The 18,068-nt window shown below is 43.1% G+C and overlaps 1 protein-coding gene across 1 annotated transcript; it reads right to left on the reverse strand.

The window, feature by feature from the left end:
- Positions 1-15,108: 15,108 nt before the first annotated feature.
- Positions 15,109-15,363, reverse strand: pet117 (PET117 cytochrome c oxidase chaperone; the record flags this gene model as incomplete). The annotated part of the gene is made up of 1 exon (XM_080739773.1): positions 15,109-15,363. The coding sequence occupies one exon, from the start codon at positions 15,361-15,363 to the stop codon at positions 15,109-15,111; it is 255 nt and encodes an 84-aa protein (XP_080595899.1).
- Between the last annotated feature and the right edge of the window lie 2,705 nt (positions 15,364-18,068).

Genomic DNA, 18,068 nt, shown 5'->3' on the forward strand with positions numbered 1-18,068 from the left:
TTTGGTATATGCATCTTTTTTTAGTCCAACTCGTAGCGACTGGAAAGACTACACTAGGCTACTCGAGCATATTAAAACGGATTGGGGAAACAAACGGAGGGAACCAAATCAGAGCGGCGCCGCTTCTTCTAGTGGTTTCCGCGTTGGGTGGAAACCAAACGGGCTGTTGTGAACAAACACCAGGCTTTCTCTCAGAAAGCCTGGTGGGCGAGGTTACTGTACACCTGCTGCTTAATAGGCAACTGTTTGTTGTGTTTTGTTAACGTTAAATGTTTCCTAATAAGTCCTTTGAATGTATTAATGTATTAAATACAGTTCTACCTCAGCCATGTTGACATGTGAGACCACACATGTATGTTTTTGGCTGTATGCACTTTGAAAAATTAAATTAAATTGTTCTGATTTACCCTAATGTTTTTATTTGCAATTAAACTTAAATCTAGTCATTAATAATGTGTTGAACTAAATTGTATAAGTAGTATTTACAGAGAAGTAGTTAACTCAATATTATTGAATAGTATGAACTCAATATTATTGCTTAAGTTTTACTTAATTTAGTTATTTTCATTTTGAATCTACTCAATATTATTATGTTGAACCAACTTAAAATGTATTAGTACTATTTACACAAAACTAGGTTAACTTAATATTTTTGACTAGTATGAACTCAATATTTTTACTTAAGTTTTACTTAATTTAGTTAAGTTTCAATTTAAATTACCCATACTAAATGCATTACATCAAATTATATAATATGAGTTAGATTTACTTAATTTCAAGCCAATAATATTTACTCAATGAAATTGAGTGTAAATAGTTGCCATAATTTAATTAAGTAGTTCTTGTGTAATCTTTTTTACAGTGTAGCTTTTATGCCTTTATGTGTGTGATCTCTGATGTTATATCTGTAATCAATAAATAAGGCTTAAACAGTCAAAATTTTCGTTGTCCGGTGACCGTATCTACAAAAAAAAAAAAAAAAAAAACCTACATTGACCAGTGAAGGACCACACTATCAGACTAATTATGTTGGTCACTCCTTGTGTCAAGCTAGAATGGTCATTGAATGTTCTTTTGGCCTACTTAAAGGACGTTTTGGTGCGTTGAAAAAGCCCAGGTGGACTTCATCCTCCACGACAGTTTCCAAGTGTCGAACCCCAAGTCTTTCATTGAGAAGGGTTGCATGTCTCTCATCCGGAAGGTTTGAGAACTCACTGGTCAAGACACTCTTGATGTGGGACCGAAACGTCTGTAGCACTGCCAGGTACAAAATCTCTGCCCTGCAAATAATATACTAACAGTAACAATCACATCTGACACTATCTGCTACTCTCTGGACAAAACCAACAAGATTTGGAAAGAACAGATAAGTGCCATTCTCAAATGTAAAGATAAAGGATGTAGGCCTATTTGGCTTTATTTCATTGCACAGTCACATACCAGTGTTAATTTTTAAAGACATTAGTCTTAGACTTAGATTTAGTCGTAGTCTTTTGAATAACACATAATAGTCTTAGTCATATGAAATAGATTGTCTAGTCTATCGACAACATATCACAATCTTGTAGTCTTTTAGTGCAGTGTCAATTACAAAATGAACACTGCACTCAAGTGCAGTTCTTTTCTTTGATCATGAATTGTTCCAACTTTAGGAGCTGACCATGAATATTTTCTTTTTTTTTCTGTACAGTGTGTCTAAAATGCCTATTGTGCTTGTTTTGTTTCAATTGGGGTACTTTTTTAACTCATAACATTGCCTTCCATACAATGTATGAACTGTCTCCATATTTCTTCGAAGATTCTCTAATGCAAGACCATTTTATCTAAAAGTCAACTTGGCCATGAAGTTAGAAGACTAGCATTTGTTCAGTGCTTCATTCAGGACAATGGCTCCACTTGTGTTTGCTTTACTGTAGGTCATCTCCATATCAACACATTTGTGTTAGTCCAAAACCAGTGGCCTAGCTGCAGCATGACACAAAAGCATGACATGTAGTAGCTAGATTTGCATGCTGGAAATGCAGCAATAAATGATTCTTTTTTGGCATTTCAATCTGTTATATTCAATAACTTAGGGCAAACATTTTTAAGTCTGAGATGGAGGTCTGCGGCCAAATACACATTTTGGGGGGTCCTTGACATGAAAGAGTAAGCACCACTGATATAGCAACACAATTGTTTCTTCAGAAACCTGGAGGCATTTGTTTTAATGAACCTCAGGTCTTAGGGTTAAACACTGTTTATGGGTTAAACACTAGCTGTTAAATCCAGATTGTCTCACTAGGGAGCAATCCAAAATCTAACTTGGAATAAGTCATGGTCTCAAACTTAGGAGCAGTGCATATGAGGAGCCCACATAGTGTACTGCTGCACAGCAAAACTGAACACAGGTGTTTGAAGCACTTATATAGTCCATCCTGACCAATCACTGGCAGCACTGGTGATTGGCACCCAGCAATCAGAAGATGGGCAGCACCTGTAGTTAACCACGCACGCACGCACGCACACACGCACACACACACACACACACACACACACACACACACACACTATTAGAGATACAAGGACAAACACATAACACACTCTGCTTGCCTTATTGTGTACATATCCAACAATGAGACAGAGAGAGAGACAACATTTGCACAAAATTGCCGATCTACAAGCTCACAGTGCAGTGATTCTTATTGTGTTGTTACTTTCTACAGTCGGCTGTATTCAATTGTCTTTTGTTTATGTCCAATTTATTTGTTTTTACGTTAATGAAGTTAACAGGTATTACTGAAATAATATATACTAAAATGTGTAATTAAATGTTACATTGAATAGCGATGGCTAATATCCCTTTGTGACTACTATGGGATGGATGGGGTTTACAGTTCACTTCTGGTGAGAGTGCAGTGCAGTGTAGTGTGGAAAGGTAGTCTGGTAGTGGCCCTCTCCATCCTAAAAGTTGCCTACCCTAGAGTCTCCATTCTGGCATGTCATAATAGGCGAACCTTTGGGTGAAAATATTAAATCTACAAGCTCAGGTCGTGAGCTTGGTTCGGAGAAGAGATTTGGTATAGAGGAGAAAAGGGGGGGACAAAGTACAGACTCGGTGTACCCTGGTAAATGGTACAATAGGGTTTAAGTGGTTAAACATCAGCGATTTCTACATTTCCTTGTTGCTGTCAAGTCTCTGCGCTAATTAGAAAGGGCAGATTGATTTTCACCAGCCAGGCCACCTCTGACAGCAGCCATAATTACACAGCTGGCCGGCAGCATTTAGAAGGTCAGAGGTTAGTGGCACCATGGGGTGTCAGGCTGGACCAAGGAATCCATATGCTGAATATCACCCCCTACTGGTCACTGTGGGAAAACAGCAGGGGGGGGCTTGGGTAATGTGTAGTGCTATAGGTCATTGGCATCATCCTACAGTTGTGCAACCTTGTGCTACTAAACCAGTGGTTCTCAAACTGTGGGTTTATTATTATTTTTAGGATTATTATGGGGGGGTCTCCAGATCATTTGCTTAATGTGCAACATTGTTTTGTTGACCTCTCGAAACCAGACAACTACTGACCGAGGCATCGGCCTGACATGTACACAGTATCACTGCAAATGTCTAAGACCGAATTATACTAAATACGATATGGCAACCATCTACCCTCACCTGAGGGAGAACCAGAATGGCTTTCGAGAGGGGAAACTGCCGTAGCTCAGATGTTGGTCCTAAAGAAAAGAGTCAATAATAAAGAGAAATCGAACAACCTGTCTGCTGTACTGTGCTTCATCGATTTCAAAAAGGCATTTGACTTGATCCACAAAGACACGATGATGAAAATCCTTAAGGCCTACAGTGTCCCTCCCAACTTACTCTGGGCAATAGAGACCATGTACACAGGAACAAGGAATAACATGGTGACCCCATATGGCAAAAGCTGGACAGCCTGGCTCGGATAATGCAAGTCCTGGACTTTGCGCTCAGGAAGGCCACTAAGTGTTGCAGTTGGCCTTCGGCGAAATGCCAAGAAGTTTACTTTCACTTTGACGTATTATAGGAGATTATACAACAGGTAGTTTCTACGAAGCAATCGAATCTGTTGAAATAGCTCTCTACCCGTGCAAATAATGAGCATTACTGCACGGTCTCATCAAACAAAGATATCAGCTGTGCTGGTTGCGAAAGAGCTGAAGCGCTCCCTCTCCCCACACTATGCTAGCTAGGTTAGGCATTACAAAATAAATGACAAATTCCTATTGAAAATCTTAATTGCAATGAAATTAAGTTGACGTGTTTTCTTTTGTATAATATACGTGCAACTTTTGTATAATCGGAATATTACACTTGAGGGTCTGCCTTATCGTGGTTATAATTTGCATTTCAGCCCTGCCTATAGAACTCGCCTTCGGCTTGTTCGTGCAGCAAAGCTGGAGTGCAAATAACCACAATAATGCACAGTGCACACCCTCTCGTGTAACATTGCTTAATTATTCCACCAAGACCTTCATTAAAAACATCTCGCCGAAAGCGCTGTTGCATTTTCTACAATAACAATATACCAAAGTGCATCGTTACTGCATTGAGTGTACAATCGACCTTATATTAGCAGCCACCTGTTCATTAGAGACAGCCAGTCAAGTGTGAAACAGACTTAAAGGCAGCAGCTTGGTGGCCATGGGCTGCTCGAGGGCCTTAGCTATTTAAAATCCCCAGGCATTTATCAGCGCCACACTGACGCCGTTATCAGAGAGAGAGCGTGGCTGACCGTGAAGTGAGCCGTAATTACACTCTGTCCTACCGCCACTGTGTGCGTGCCTGTGCCTGTGCTTGACTTACTTACTTACTAGTAATCCACTTGACCATTCAACACCAAATAGGCCTATATTGTGTACACTGACTATGTTTGAGCGGTGTAAACCGCTCCTATGTTTCACTTTGTGTTAGCACAAACATTAGCACGGACCAATCAAAAGCTGTTCTATCCATGACGTCACGTGTTAGCCAAAAAGAACGGACCAATCGAATGCTGTTTTTCGTGTTAGCACAAACATTAGCACGGAACAATCAAAAGCTGTTCTATCCATGACATCACGTGTTAGCCAAAAAGAACGGACCAATCGAATGCTGTTTTGTCCATAATAAGTCTCTTTGTCTCTTTGAACTTAGAAGTGTTTGACTAGTTAGTATCTAGCAGAGCGCGAAAGTGCAGAGTTCGGCTGTGTATTTATGTCGGTGTCTGACTGTGTTTAAGCCCGTAGCTCAATCAGGGACCAGCATTTCTGTCAACGTCATCATTAACAGCCAATGAGGGACCAGCATTCCTGGTGATGCTAGTGGTGAGTGCACCTCATGGCGCGCTTTGCTGGCGCACAAGTAGGCCATACTTGGACTACTTGTGCACAAGACACAAGTTGGCACCTCGACGGAGTGCAGTTCTAGTTTTCTCTACTTTCTGTTGCTTTTTGGCGAAAACAAGTTACATTCAACTGCCTATAACAAATGAACAGAGGGTCACGGTTACGCGTTTGTTTTTAGTTTTTCTTTTTTTTTTTTTTACAATGGAAGCAGAGAGACTCCTCCATAGTTTGCGACTTGTGGGGTGTCAATCGTCCTGGGGGGAAATATTATGTGGCTCTTGAAAGGTTAGTAAAAATCACACCCAGTGTGAAGTGAGCGGTGATATGTATGAGTTAATTTCATTAAGCGATTCAAGTGCCCGCAAAGCTTGGCCAATGTGACCCTGTGTGACCAGGACAGACGCGGCAGGACAAACGGACAAAGTCAGATGTAGGAGCTCTTAACTCCTCAATGGAGCACAGCTCTAAAACCCTCGAAATCGCTGGCAAGGGCAGCAATAGACAATATTTTAAGTTAAGAGTACTTATTGTCCAGCGGTTATCACTGCTAGCTCCCACCTGACGTTGTGGGGGAGCTCTGACTGCTTCAGACCATAATGAATAACTGCTTTCTTGCATAACGTTTCCGACTAGGGCTTAAGTCTAAGACGTGCAGCGAGTACGTATGCCTATGTATCCCCCAAAAACGTTGACGCGATTACCCATCCTGCGACAGCAGCCATCGGTCATCCAACACAGGGTTCTTCTCCCCTTGGGCCGAACCTCCTTCCAGGAAGAGGTCTGGGGGTGGAATTTCCCCAGGTCACCAAAGATGACGCCGTTGTAACCGCCAAATATGTACAGTTCTGCGCTGTTGGCAAAGGCTGAATGCCCGTCGCGTCCTTTCGGGAAAAGATGCGTAGGAGGCACGTTGCTCAGCCAGCAGTCAGTCTCTGTGTCAAACACTCTGACGTCATAGCAGACATAGTTGTGGTTTCTGGTACCCTTTCCCCCCTAATACAAACATCTGAAGACCAGACCATTGTGGCGGTGTCCAACCGGTAGAGGGCATCGGTCCGTCCAGTCAGCAGGACCTGCCCTCCATAGATGTACATGACCTTCCCCAAAACGCAGGTGGAGTGATCCCTCGTCTCCGGCGGAACAGTCTCAGAATCACTGGGTCTGAACCATCTGTGGACGTCGACGTCGAACGCATAGAGCACAATGTACCACTGCCGTAGAGCATCACAGTTCCCGCCCCCTTTGAAATCAACGCTGGTGCCGGAAGTGATTTTCCCATCCATTAAATCCATAGACGTTTCAGAACGTATTCATGTAAAGCCTGGGACAAAGCCAATCCGGGTCCTTACGAATCATGACAATAAACAGGTTGCGAATGCGTGCAATGATTAATTAGAAAGCGGAAAGCAGAACAAAAAGGCAGGGTGTACATACAATACTGTGTACATATTTGTTATCAAAAGTGCAGAAACTACTCTCCAACAAATCATTGCGAATTACATTTTACTTCCTGGAATGAGAGAACTACGTATCCCATAAACCATTGCGAATTGCACCACGTAGCATTGAGTTTAGTTATACAAGTAGGGATATGACCTGACATGTAGTATATTTTCACCTCTGCAAACAGTCTTATCTTCATCTTTAAAATAGTGCATCACATTTGTCAAATAAATCATTTTCGCTCACAGAGTTTAACTGAAGTGCATTAATCTTCGGGGCACTAGTTATTTCCACCAATTACAGATGTCGACGTCACCGGATGTACATATTTAGCATTCTGGGTAATGCAGTACGTCTCCGTGGGCTCGCTAATAAAACAAGTTTTACTAAAACTAGAGTGAAAGCATAAAGGTAATGAAATCCCTTCTGGCACCGCGCTGCTCTCAACATGTGGGGCGGGACCCCCAAATCCCCCCCATGGTATCAGACACATGGATAACTCCTTATATGGGCTGTTCTGTCTGTCTGTGATGCTATAGTTATCTCTCCGAGCATACATACATACACACAGGAGCGTGTCGCTGTTACATGTTATCTTTTCTACACGCACTCCACCTCCGTGGAGTGAGTCCCTAACCCTCCGGTTGAAATGATGGTCGTTCGAAAGAGTGCGATTTTCCCCATACACAAAAAGCCAGACGTAGGAGCAGTTAGCACTGAAAAAAAAAACATAGCCTTGGAGACGCACGCACGCACGCACGCACGCACGCACACATACACACACTCACACACACACACACACACACACACACACACACACACACACACAGAAATTAAATGAGCTCTGAATGAAGGCAGAGACACAATACGGGGAGGGCAAGCGGGGGGATAAGAGTGGACTGTAATTACTGCCTCCATTCAGACATGTAGAATCACAGCTATCGGTGTTAAAGAGCTGATTAGATTGCTGGCTAAACCATGTCACGCACTGGGCACTCCGTTTTCACTGAATGGACAGAATTATCGCCCGCTGTCACTTAGCTCCATAAATGAACAATACAAGCTCAGGCTCTTGACGCTGCATGGAATTAATCAGCGATGTGGCATTCATTATAAGCTGCTCTATTATCGGTAATATGTATTATCTGGTTAGTAATGAAATTAAGCAATTTCTGTGCTTATAGAATCAAGGCCATGTTTCATTGTTCTTGCAGGTGACCTTGTTAGGCAACTCTGGCACAGAATGACGAGGTGGAGACTTACTCATGCACACGTGCACATACACATGCACACACACACACACACGCGCACACACACACACACACACACACACACACACACACACACACACACACACACACACACACACACACACACACACACACGTATAGGCCAATTATTTGTTTACAAACATTGAGACTGAATGCACAGCTGACTGTATCATGTAATCAATTCCCAACAGATCCCCAAACCTGTTGTTTTGGGGAGCACTGGTTATTCAACCTCCTCTTGTGTGCTAGTGAGGTGCTCCCATGGGTGCGCCCTTATCGAGACATATACTTCATTGCGCAACGGTGTTCCACGTCAACCGAGTAGCTGATATGCAAACTCACATCGCGTCACCAATGCAACCCTTCTGAGCTTGGAGGTCTGCGGCTCTGCGCGCGACACCGTCGCAGGACGGAGCATAATTAGGCTTCATGGACTGCAGCTGGGCGAGCAGTAGACGCTCTGGTGATCCAGTGGATCGGGTGGGTCATCAAGAGGAGCGCTCCCTCTGTTCTGATGACGGTGAATAGAGGTGGGGTTTGAAGGACAACTGTTTTGAATCGCTATTATTGTTTACAATCAACAGAAACTAAGGATTATATATTTCAAGAGTGAGAATTTACAGTAAAAATCCTAAGCATTCTTCCTCCACACTGGGAGAAAAACGGCATCTGAAAGTTTGATGGAATGCATTTTTAAACACGAGTGCCATCCATTGCATCCTATGAACGGTGGGGTTCATTTGGTGCCGACCGGCGTGCGCATACTGGTTTATATCAATGTGACGTGGACCATTAAGGCATCTATAGGTAAAGGTATAACAGCATTATAGACTTTCCAAGCCTAAATGGGTTAACAAAAGCTCAGTCTCTGGTAGGGTTTTTTATTTTATATATGTTTTAATTATGTATGTGTATTTGGCTGGGACAACACAAGGAAAACATTTTTTATCAAACAAACAAAATATTATTATAAAGCATTTTCCACATAGAAAATAACTTGGATAGCAGCGGAAGAGGGACAAATAAACATATGGGAGAAAAAATGTATTTGAATTCATATTAATAATAATAATTGTCGAATATATTCGATATTCAGGGATTTCTTTTGCACAAATATTCAAATTCTGTTTCTAAGGAATGTTAACTGCCCTAGTACCTGGTGTGCCCTTCCCTTCCCCGAGCAGTCCTCCTGTGTATCTAAATTTTTCTCTCTGCTTGTCAGTCGTCCAGGAACAGCTCTTATCGTCTGACAGGCAGACATACAGGTGTGGGAATGAGCTGCCAATGTGGACAACAACAGTCAGCCTCTGTCATCTTAGATAAGAACTTGGAAGAGGATACAGAACAGTCAAGGAGGTGGATAAAGTGGAACGTAAACTCCTCTCGTGGGTGCCTTTGTTGGACATAATTCAACAGGAACTCAGAGCTCAATGGGACTTTAATGTGGCATTAAATAATGTCCCTGAACTGTGAATGACACCAGTTTCCAACATGCCGAAAACTGGGAATTTTGGGAACTGGGAAAATTGAAATTGTGGTGTCCAGACCGACGTGGTAGCAAGAAAACCATGACAGAAAGAATTGCGTACTTGGTACTATTTTGTCAATGGTTGTCAATACAGTAAGTGTTTATTATTGTAAGGATTTAGGATTAACAAAAAGGTGGGGGAGTGATAGCAATCCATTGGAAAATCCCTCTTCATTTCATCACACACATTCATTACACCTTATGCGTCTCAGGGGCATGCCCATATATGGGACCAACCAAATTCAAATGAAGCGTGCATCGACGAGGATTCTGAGACCAGTCTGACATCATGGACCCCATATTTGGGCATTTCTCGCCAGGAATTCACACATTTCGACTTATAAACCATGTTGAACATACTAAACTTGATGTTATTCTACAGTTATAAGTAAAAAGTGAGCAGTACTTTGCATGGTATCAAACACGACACAAGTGCATATATCCTTGTATGGGCGGTTCTCTTACAGACATTCATACGGGCACTTATACAGTACATATGACACACACACAAAGCCAGACGTAGTAGCGTTAAGCACCGCTAAAAAAAATACTTTTTTCTCTCTGCTCTCTGGTGTGAAATCCTAGAGATAGCTAATAAAGAACCACACAGAAGGACTTGTCATCTCAAGTTGTCTATACTTTTTGCCATTGCTGAATAATAACCCTTTTCTTTATTCTTAACGATCGTCGACGGAACATTCAGACCCAACAGAAGCAGCAGAATGCTGCAGTGTTGATTTTGACAGCAAATTTTGATTCAGTTATAGTCTTTAAAATAAGTATATACATCTTATATTACATTTTAGAACTGCAGCCAGCGGTATTTGTCACCAACAGACCAAATGCAGCACTCCAATTGGCTAGGACTGATCACGTGCCACACGGAGTTCCAAACGGAAGTGCGTCCGGCGGTCAAATATGTCTGAGCGGAAACGTGCGCTGCGGCACAATAGTTCCGCCCCAATTTATTATTATTATTATTTTTTTTTTTAAACTTTTTTTTTAAACTTTTTTATTTTTATTTTTTTTTTATTTTTATTTTTTTTAACTAGATGTGAGCGGGCCGAAGGCCCGCGAACCTCTAGTATTATACATAATGTATACTTGGCAGATTGCATGCAGGCTGCAAGCAGCAACCTTTTTGTAGATTGCGCTGCGATGCGTTGTGAGCTTGTGGCAGATCTACACTGCTCAAAAACGAATAGCAGCGTGCGGGTGGGTGGGGACACCCTGTGGTGCACCTGTTGGAATACTACAGATCTTTGGACTGTGAAAAAACAAACAAACAAACAAAAATAAAACAAGTGGGGGTACGTCCTTTGAAAAAAAAAAAAAGAAAAAAAAAAAAACTAACCCCAACAGGGCCAACACTGTGTAATCCTCAGTGATGATCCAACTCTGAGTCACAGGCCTGTAACAGTCCATTTGTACGGCTGGTGGTCCCCGAATCGCATCATTCCCTTATCTATCATTTCAAAAGGAATAGATCAGAAGGGGACACAAAACAAAGCCTTAAGGTCTTTGCACACTGCTGCGTCGTTTCGGACGAATATTGGATCAAATTTCAGTAGTAAGTAAATAAAAGATCGTCCTCACGTTATGCCAATCCCGTTTGCACACTGCCGTGCACGTGTTATTATTTTTCTGACTATTTCTTCGCAGCTGTCACCACTAGGTCCCTGCTTTCTCTCTCCTCTCTCTCTCTCTCCTTGGCCTGAAAAAACTTTTTATCGGATTTCCAAACCGCAACAAAAAAAACACAGCCGTGTGCAATCACCTTTAAGACATACAGCTTAGCCACTTCATGGCTGTTCATGTGATGTAACTGGCTGGAACACTTACCACACTGTTTACACGGGTAACATCTCCCTAGTGTGGGTACGCTGGCAGGGACGTGCAGAGAATGTTAGAGAGGCAGGGGCTGAAATGTCTAAAAGGCCCTTTTGGTGGAAATATCGAAAACAAGCTCACAACGCGTCACAGTGCGACGCGTTGTGAGCTTGGAGGTCTGCTATTTTCTGTGCTTGATACCACCCTGAACCACCGGTATAAGCATAATCAAGTCAATACTGGCGATATGACGTACGGCATGGATTTCTACACAGAGACGGCAATTCTTTCAACATGAGATGCTGCAATCAAGTTCAGGAGAGTTTGGACGAGACAATTCTCTTGAATGCTGCCTTCAGGTATGGCATGGAAAGAGGACATTTGCAATTCTTTCACCATAGTGGAAACAGCATTCATGGTCTGGAGGTGGGCACTTTTTACAGATGGGGCTCAACAGGGACGTACTGGCCATTGGGAAAAGTGGGACAACTGCTGAACGGGTGGGGGTGTAGGGGTTGATCAGGTTTTGGAGGTATGGAGGCGCCATACCTTTGGCTGCTTTGAAGGTGGTTTTGGACCCGAAATGGTTTTCAACGACGGAATAAAACTCATGTAATTGGCCCACCGGCTTGTCACTTTGTCACAAATCTTTGAGTAGCAGCAGTGCAGTGCGCAATGAGGGGCTCTCCAACTCTTTTTCCCGGGCTGAATCAGGGACCCAGCATGTCCCTGGGCTCAAGCCCCCTTTGATGTCTATGTGTGCACGTGCCTGAGCGCTTGTGTTTCTTCAGTGTATCTAAATGACGGAAGCTCTTCTCACACTGTTTACAGAGAAAAGGTTTCTCTCCAGTGTGGAGACGCTGGTGCCTGTTGAGAGAACCTAAATGACGGAAACTCTTGCCACACTCTTTACAGAGAAAGGGTATTTCTCCAGTGTGGATACGCTGGTGTGACCTCAGGTCACCTAACTGATTGAAACCCTTGTCACACTGTTTACAGAGGAAAGGTTTTACCTCAGTGTGGAGACGCTGGTGTGTGTTCCGGTCACCGCTCTGACTGAAACTCTTGCCACAGTGTTTACAGGGGAATGGTTTCTCTCCGGAATGTACATGCCGGTGCACCCTCAGGTGACCTAAATCACGGAAACTCTTGTCACAATGTTTACATTGGAAGGGTTTTTCCCCAGTATGGACATGCTGGTGTTGATTGAGAGAACCTAAACAACTAAAACTCTTGCGACACTGTCCACAGTGGAAAGGCATTTCTCCAGTGTGGATACGAAGATGCTTCTCCAGGCCAGATACATTACGGAAACTCTTTCCACAATATTCACAGTTGAAAGGTTTGTCTCCAGTGTGGATACGCTGGTGAGACTTCAGTTCACCTGCGAGTCTGAAACTCTCACCACACTGTTCACAGTCGAAAGGTTTTTCTCCAGTGTGGATCTGAAGATGCGTCTTCAGGTGAGCTGGCTGTCTGAAACTTTTGCCACACTGTTTACAGAGGAACGGTTTTTCTCCAGTGTGGACAAGTTGGTGCGACTTCAGGTTCCTTGACTTACTGAAACTCTTGCCACAATGGTTACAGGGGAATGGTTTCTCTCCAGTATGTACATACTGGTGCGTCTTCAGGTGAACTAAATGACGGAAACTCTTGTCACAATGTTTACATTGGAAAGTGTGGACACGCTGGTGTAGATTGAGAGAACCTAAACGACTAAAACTCTTCCCACACTGTTTACAGAGGAAAGGTTTTTCTCCAGTGTGGATACGAAGATGCATCTTCAGGCCAGATAAATGACGGAAACTCTTGCCACAATATTTACAGTTGAAAGGTTTTTCTCCAGTGTGAATAAGCTGGTGCATTTTCAAGGTATTTAAATGACGGAAACTTTTACCACACTGTTTACAGTCAAAAGGTTTTTCTCCAGTGTGGATACGAAGATGCATCTCCAGGCTATATAACTGACTGAAACTTTTGCCACACTGTTTACAGAGGAAAAGTTTTTCTCCTGTGTGAACAAGCTGGTGTTTCTTTAGAGAATCTGACCGACTGAAACTTTTGTCACACTGTTTGCAGAGGAAAGGTTTTTCTCCTGTGTGGACACATTGGTGCGACTTAAGGTTACTTGACTGACTGAAACTCTTGCCACAATCTTTACAGAGGAACGTCTTTTCTCCAGTGTGGATACAATGATGTTTCTTCGGGTCACCTAAAAAGCTGCAAGTCTCGCTGCACTGTTTACCTATGTGATTTGCTTTCCTGTCATCAGATCTATCTTTACTTCTCCCGGTTGAGTTAAAGTCTTGGTAAGATCTTGGTTGGTCCGTGTCATCTCCTCGTTTCTGGCTGGCAGCAGATCTGTCAGTTTGAACGTGCGCTGATTCATGGTTAAAGCTGCTGCTATCCATGGAGTGTGATGTGGAAGGAGTCAGAGGTTCTCTTAGGGCTTGAAGAGGCGTCCTTTATATCCCTGTCTCTCTCACTTTGACTGTCGCTGTATATCGTGCCAGATTACAATATTTATCTTGGATATAATTAGATCAGTATATTGTTCCGGATTACAATATTTATCTTGTATGTATTTAGACAGCAATGATATGCTCAGACAATGTCTATGGTTTCTTTGGAATTTTCAGGATTGGTTCTCTTCACTTCTGTCTGTCTCAATATCAATCCTATTGCTCACTATAACTTTTGACATACTGTTCTTGTATTGAAGAGAGCATCTTATAAATGCTGACTAGAGTTCTGGTTTGATGTCACACACAACACAAGCCGTTGCCATGCAATCCTGACAATGGCAATTTGTGCAGGAACAATTTCATTTAGTGGATCAGTGATGAAATTGACATATCGACACATTTCTGTCTTAAATATCACTGGATTCACTGAATAGATCACCACAGTCCCAGTTATTTTTTGTGTTGAAATCCCCATTGGGAATCTTAGATCACATCATATAAGAACTCTCTTCTAAAAATCAAACCTAGTGTGAAGTGAGCGGTGCCATTTAGGAGTCAATTTCATCAAGCATCCCAGCTAGCCAATCACAGTGTGTCCTGTGAAACTTGGCCAATGGGACCCTGGGCGTACAAAAAACTTTGAGCCATTTGTGCCAAGATGTAGGCAATATCTAGGCCTGTAGGCCAGATGTAGGCCACGCTTCAGTTTACTTTAATCCCCTGCACTCACTCTCTCAATTGATCCCAATTAGCATGGTCACTCACAACCATCTCTCATATAAGTCCACCTCCTGTAAGCTATGCATTGTCCCCGCTCGACTTTTGAAGGAGATCCTGCCCTCTGTTCGTCTCCAAACTCCTTGAAAATGTGTCTTTTAGACAGTTAAAGGGGAGAACCACCTATTTTCAACATTGAACTACAGTATGTCATTGACCATATTCACCTGGCGGCCATGTTTGAAATTTTCCGGAAGACTGCCCGGGAGTAGCTGAATCCAGGTGCATTGTGGGGGAATTGACTCATAGCCATCTGAATTTTTTTCTTACGTCGACGAACGTCATGAATGTCGAACTACGTCTATTGAACACTATGGCAGACCCCAGCGGCGCGCTCTTTTGCTCGTGCATGTAGTTCACCCCGCTTGCAGTTCCAGCTTTGGCCAGTGGGACTAATAAGGCTGCTTCAACGTTCTACCGTGGTTCTGGAGGCTTGGTTATAACACCAGGCGTGTTAGGCATGAGGCTGGTCAGGGCCGCGTTGCTCCGCCTCCCTCCGGTCTCTCTCCGCCTCCAGCTGTCTGGTCAGACTCCTCTGCTCCTCCAGGAGACGCAGGTTCTCCTTCTTCCGCTCCAGACGCTCCATGTCCCTCAGCACTCCCTCGTGAAGCCTCTGTCGGTCCCAGCTCTGCTTGGCGTGGACGCCCAGCACGGTGCTCAGCGTTAGGACCCCAGACACTCCCAGGACAACCTTGGAGGTTGCAGACATGCTGCTCTGTTGTTGTCTGGAGAGGATGCTGCTTCACATGGTGAAAAACATGTTCTTCAGAATGACGGGCAATATCTTTCATGTCGACTGATTAATCTGCCCAGCAATGACCAGCCACATATAGGCTAGGTTACTCACCATATATGGTCGTATGGTGGTTGACATCACATTCTGTCCTTGTCCCTTGTATGCCCATATATGGAGATCACTGATGAATATTAAGCCCATAGGAGCTTAATATTCATAGCTATAACATATAACAATATTCAAGCTATGTAACATAGCTGGGAATGCCATATATGGACATATTGTGTGAGTCTCATGTGGTCTATAACATAAGACATCTATGGTGTCAGACATCCGTATTTGGGAAAATATTCTGTCCACGTTTTGTCCAAATTAAACAACCAACCGCAACTCGAACAACATGTAACAAGAACGTCATTCAATCGTCATTTTGCCTCCGCAGAGATATTTAAAAAATTAAACCTTTCCTGACCATTTCCGATCGGTCCATGCCTTCATCTTCTCGCGCCTAGACTGCTGGAACTCCATGTACACGTCTTTCAAAAAAGAAATCCATCCATAGTGTCCAATTGGTTCAGAATGCCGCAGCCCGTCTTTTAACTGCATGGTTCAAGACAATATGATCATATCACACCTGGTTTAGCATCTCTGCACGGCTGCCAATTGATTTCAGAATACATTTTAAAATCACTCATTACCCCATTACAGCCTATATCTGGGACCTATAGATGTGCCTTTTCAAAACTGCAGAGTGGTGCAGAGTGGTCCGCCTCTCACAACGTGTCTCGATGCAACGCGTGGCGAGCTTGTAGATCTGCTATTTTCACTACTCAGTCAAAAGTTTGAAGTAAATGTCTGAAATTTCTTTTTGATATCTGAAAATGATTTTAGGTAGGTGCAACAACAGCAGTGCCAGGAATTGATGGAATGATGGTGCAGATATCTTAGGGCAAGTGTAGTAAACAAAAGAAAAAGGGGATATTTACTAGTGACATATAATATTAATTATAATAATTATAATAAAATAATGATATATTAATGAACTAGAACTACACTCTGTCGAGGTGCCAACTTGTGGCTCACGCTCAAGCAGGCCACACATGGCCTACTTGTGCGCAAGCAGAGCGCACCACGAGGTGTGCGCTGCTGGCCTCATGTCCCTATAATGTCTTCGCCCGTTAATGAAGACATTACCAAGAGCGCTCTTATATACCAAACTCTGCTGACATCATCACCAGGAATGCTGGTCCCTCATTGTCTGTAGGAGGACACCTAAATACATACATACATCGCAGCCATTCAAAGGCTACATTCTTCAGAAATCCCAGTCACCTACATACATGCCAAACCGAAAACAGTACTTGCGTGCTCTGCTTGCGCAAGTAATAATACAGGCCCCACACCTTGGGTGTTTTTTGTCAGTACATTTGCACATTTACATTTGTCCTCTACTAACAACTAGGAGCAGTAAGCAGCCATATGTGGCGCACGGGGAGCAATTAGGGGTTAACAGTCTTGCTCAGGGACACATCGACACAGCTAGCCTGGCCCGGAATCGTAGGCCTACCTGGGACAACCAGGAGCTCTTTCTCCCCAGGCAGGTTCACTAACCAGGCACTTGAGCCCCAGCCCTTTTATCCGTCTGTAAAAAGTGCCCTCTCCAGACCATGAATTCAGTTTTTACTATGGTGAAAGAAATTGGTTATGCTTAGTTCAGTGTGGTATCATGCACCGAAAATAGCCGACCTGCTATTTTCGATACAGTATTTTCACCAAAAGACCCTTTTCGAAATGTCAGCCCATGTCTCTCTAATTCTCTGCACGTCCCTGTCACTAACCACTCAGCTACGGTCGCCCAGTATGTATTCGAAGAACATAATATTATGTATTCTATGTATTCCATGTTTTCGACCCACAAATGGGTCCTGACCCACAGTTTAGGAAACTCTGCTCTACAGGTACTTCCAGTTAAGATGCAATGTCTCTCTCGTCCAAAATAGCAGCAAGGCAAAACGTTTCAACATTAAAAATAATAATAATAATTAATAGGGAAAACATTCAATAAAAAAATACACTAGTTTTGGAAGCAGCTGGAATCTCCAATAGTCTGCCGCAGGGACATGCTGGGCCCCTGATTCAGCCCGGGAAAAAGAGTTGGAGAGGCCCTCATTGCGCGCTATAGAGAGAGATCTCTCTATAGCGCTGCTGCTACTTTGCCATTTCAGATCATGACAAGTGACAAGCCAGTGGGCCTATTACATGAGTTATATTTCGTCGTTGTCGGGTGGAAACCTTGTAAGTTTGTATTTATCAGTTTAAAAATGATTTAAATTAATGAAAACAGCTGATCTACAAGCACACGTGCGAGGCGTTGTGTGCTTGTAGATCTGCTGTTTTCACTACTTTTGTCCGACAGCATTGTATGATGAAGCAGGGCTTTGCTTTGTGTGCTTGTAGATCTGCTGTTTCCACTACTTTTGTGTGACAGCATTGTATGATATAGCAGGGCTTTGCTTTGCGAAAAAATTTACAAATTTGAAACTTGGAGATACAAGGTTTCTGCCCGACAATGACGATTTACTTTGTTGGCCGCCCAGCCCTCAAAATGGAACGAAGGCCGGCATTTTATTTTTTCCTGGACCGGCCGGGAATGAACCGGCCGTTCGGGAGTTGTCCCA

Source organism: Nannobrachium achirus (genome assembly GCF_963921795.1).
Source record: "Nannobrachium achirus genome assembly, chromosome: 2".
Taxonomy (NCBI): domain Eukaryota; kingdom Metazoa; phylum Chordata; class Actinopteri; order Myctophiformes; family Myctophidae; genus Nannobrachium; species Nannobrachium achirus.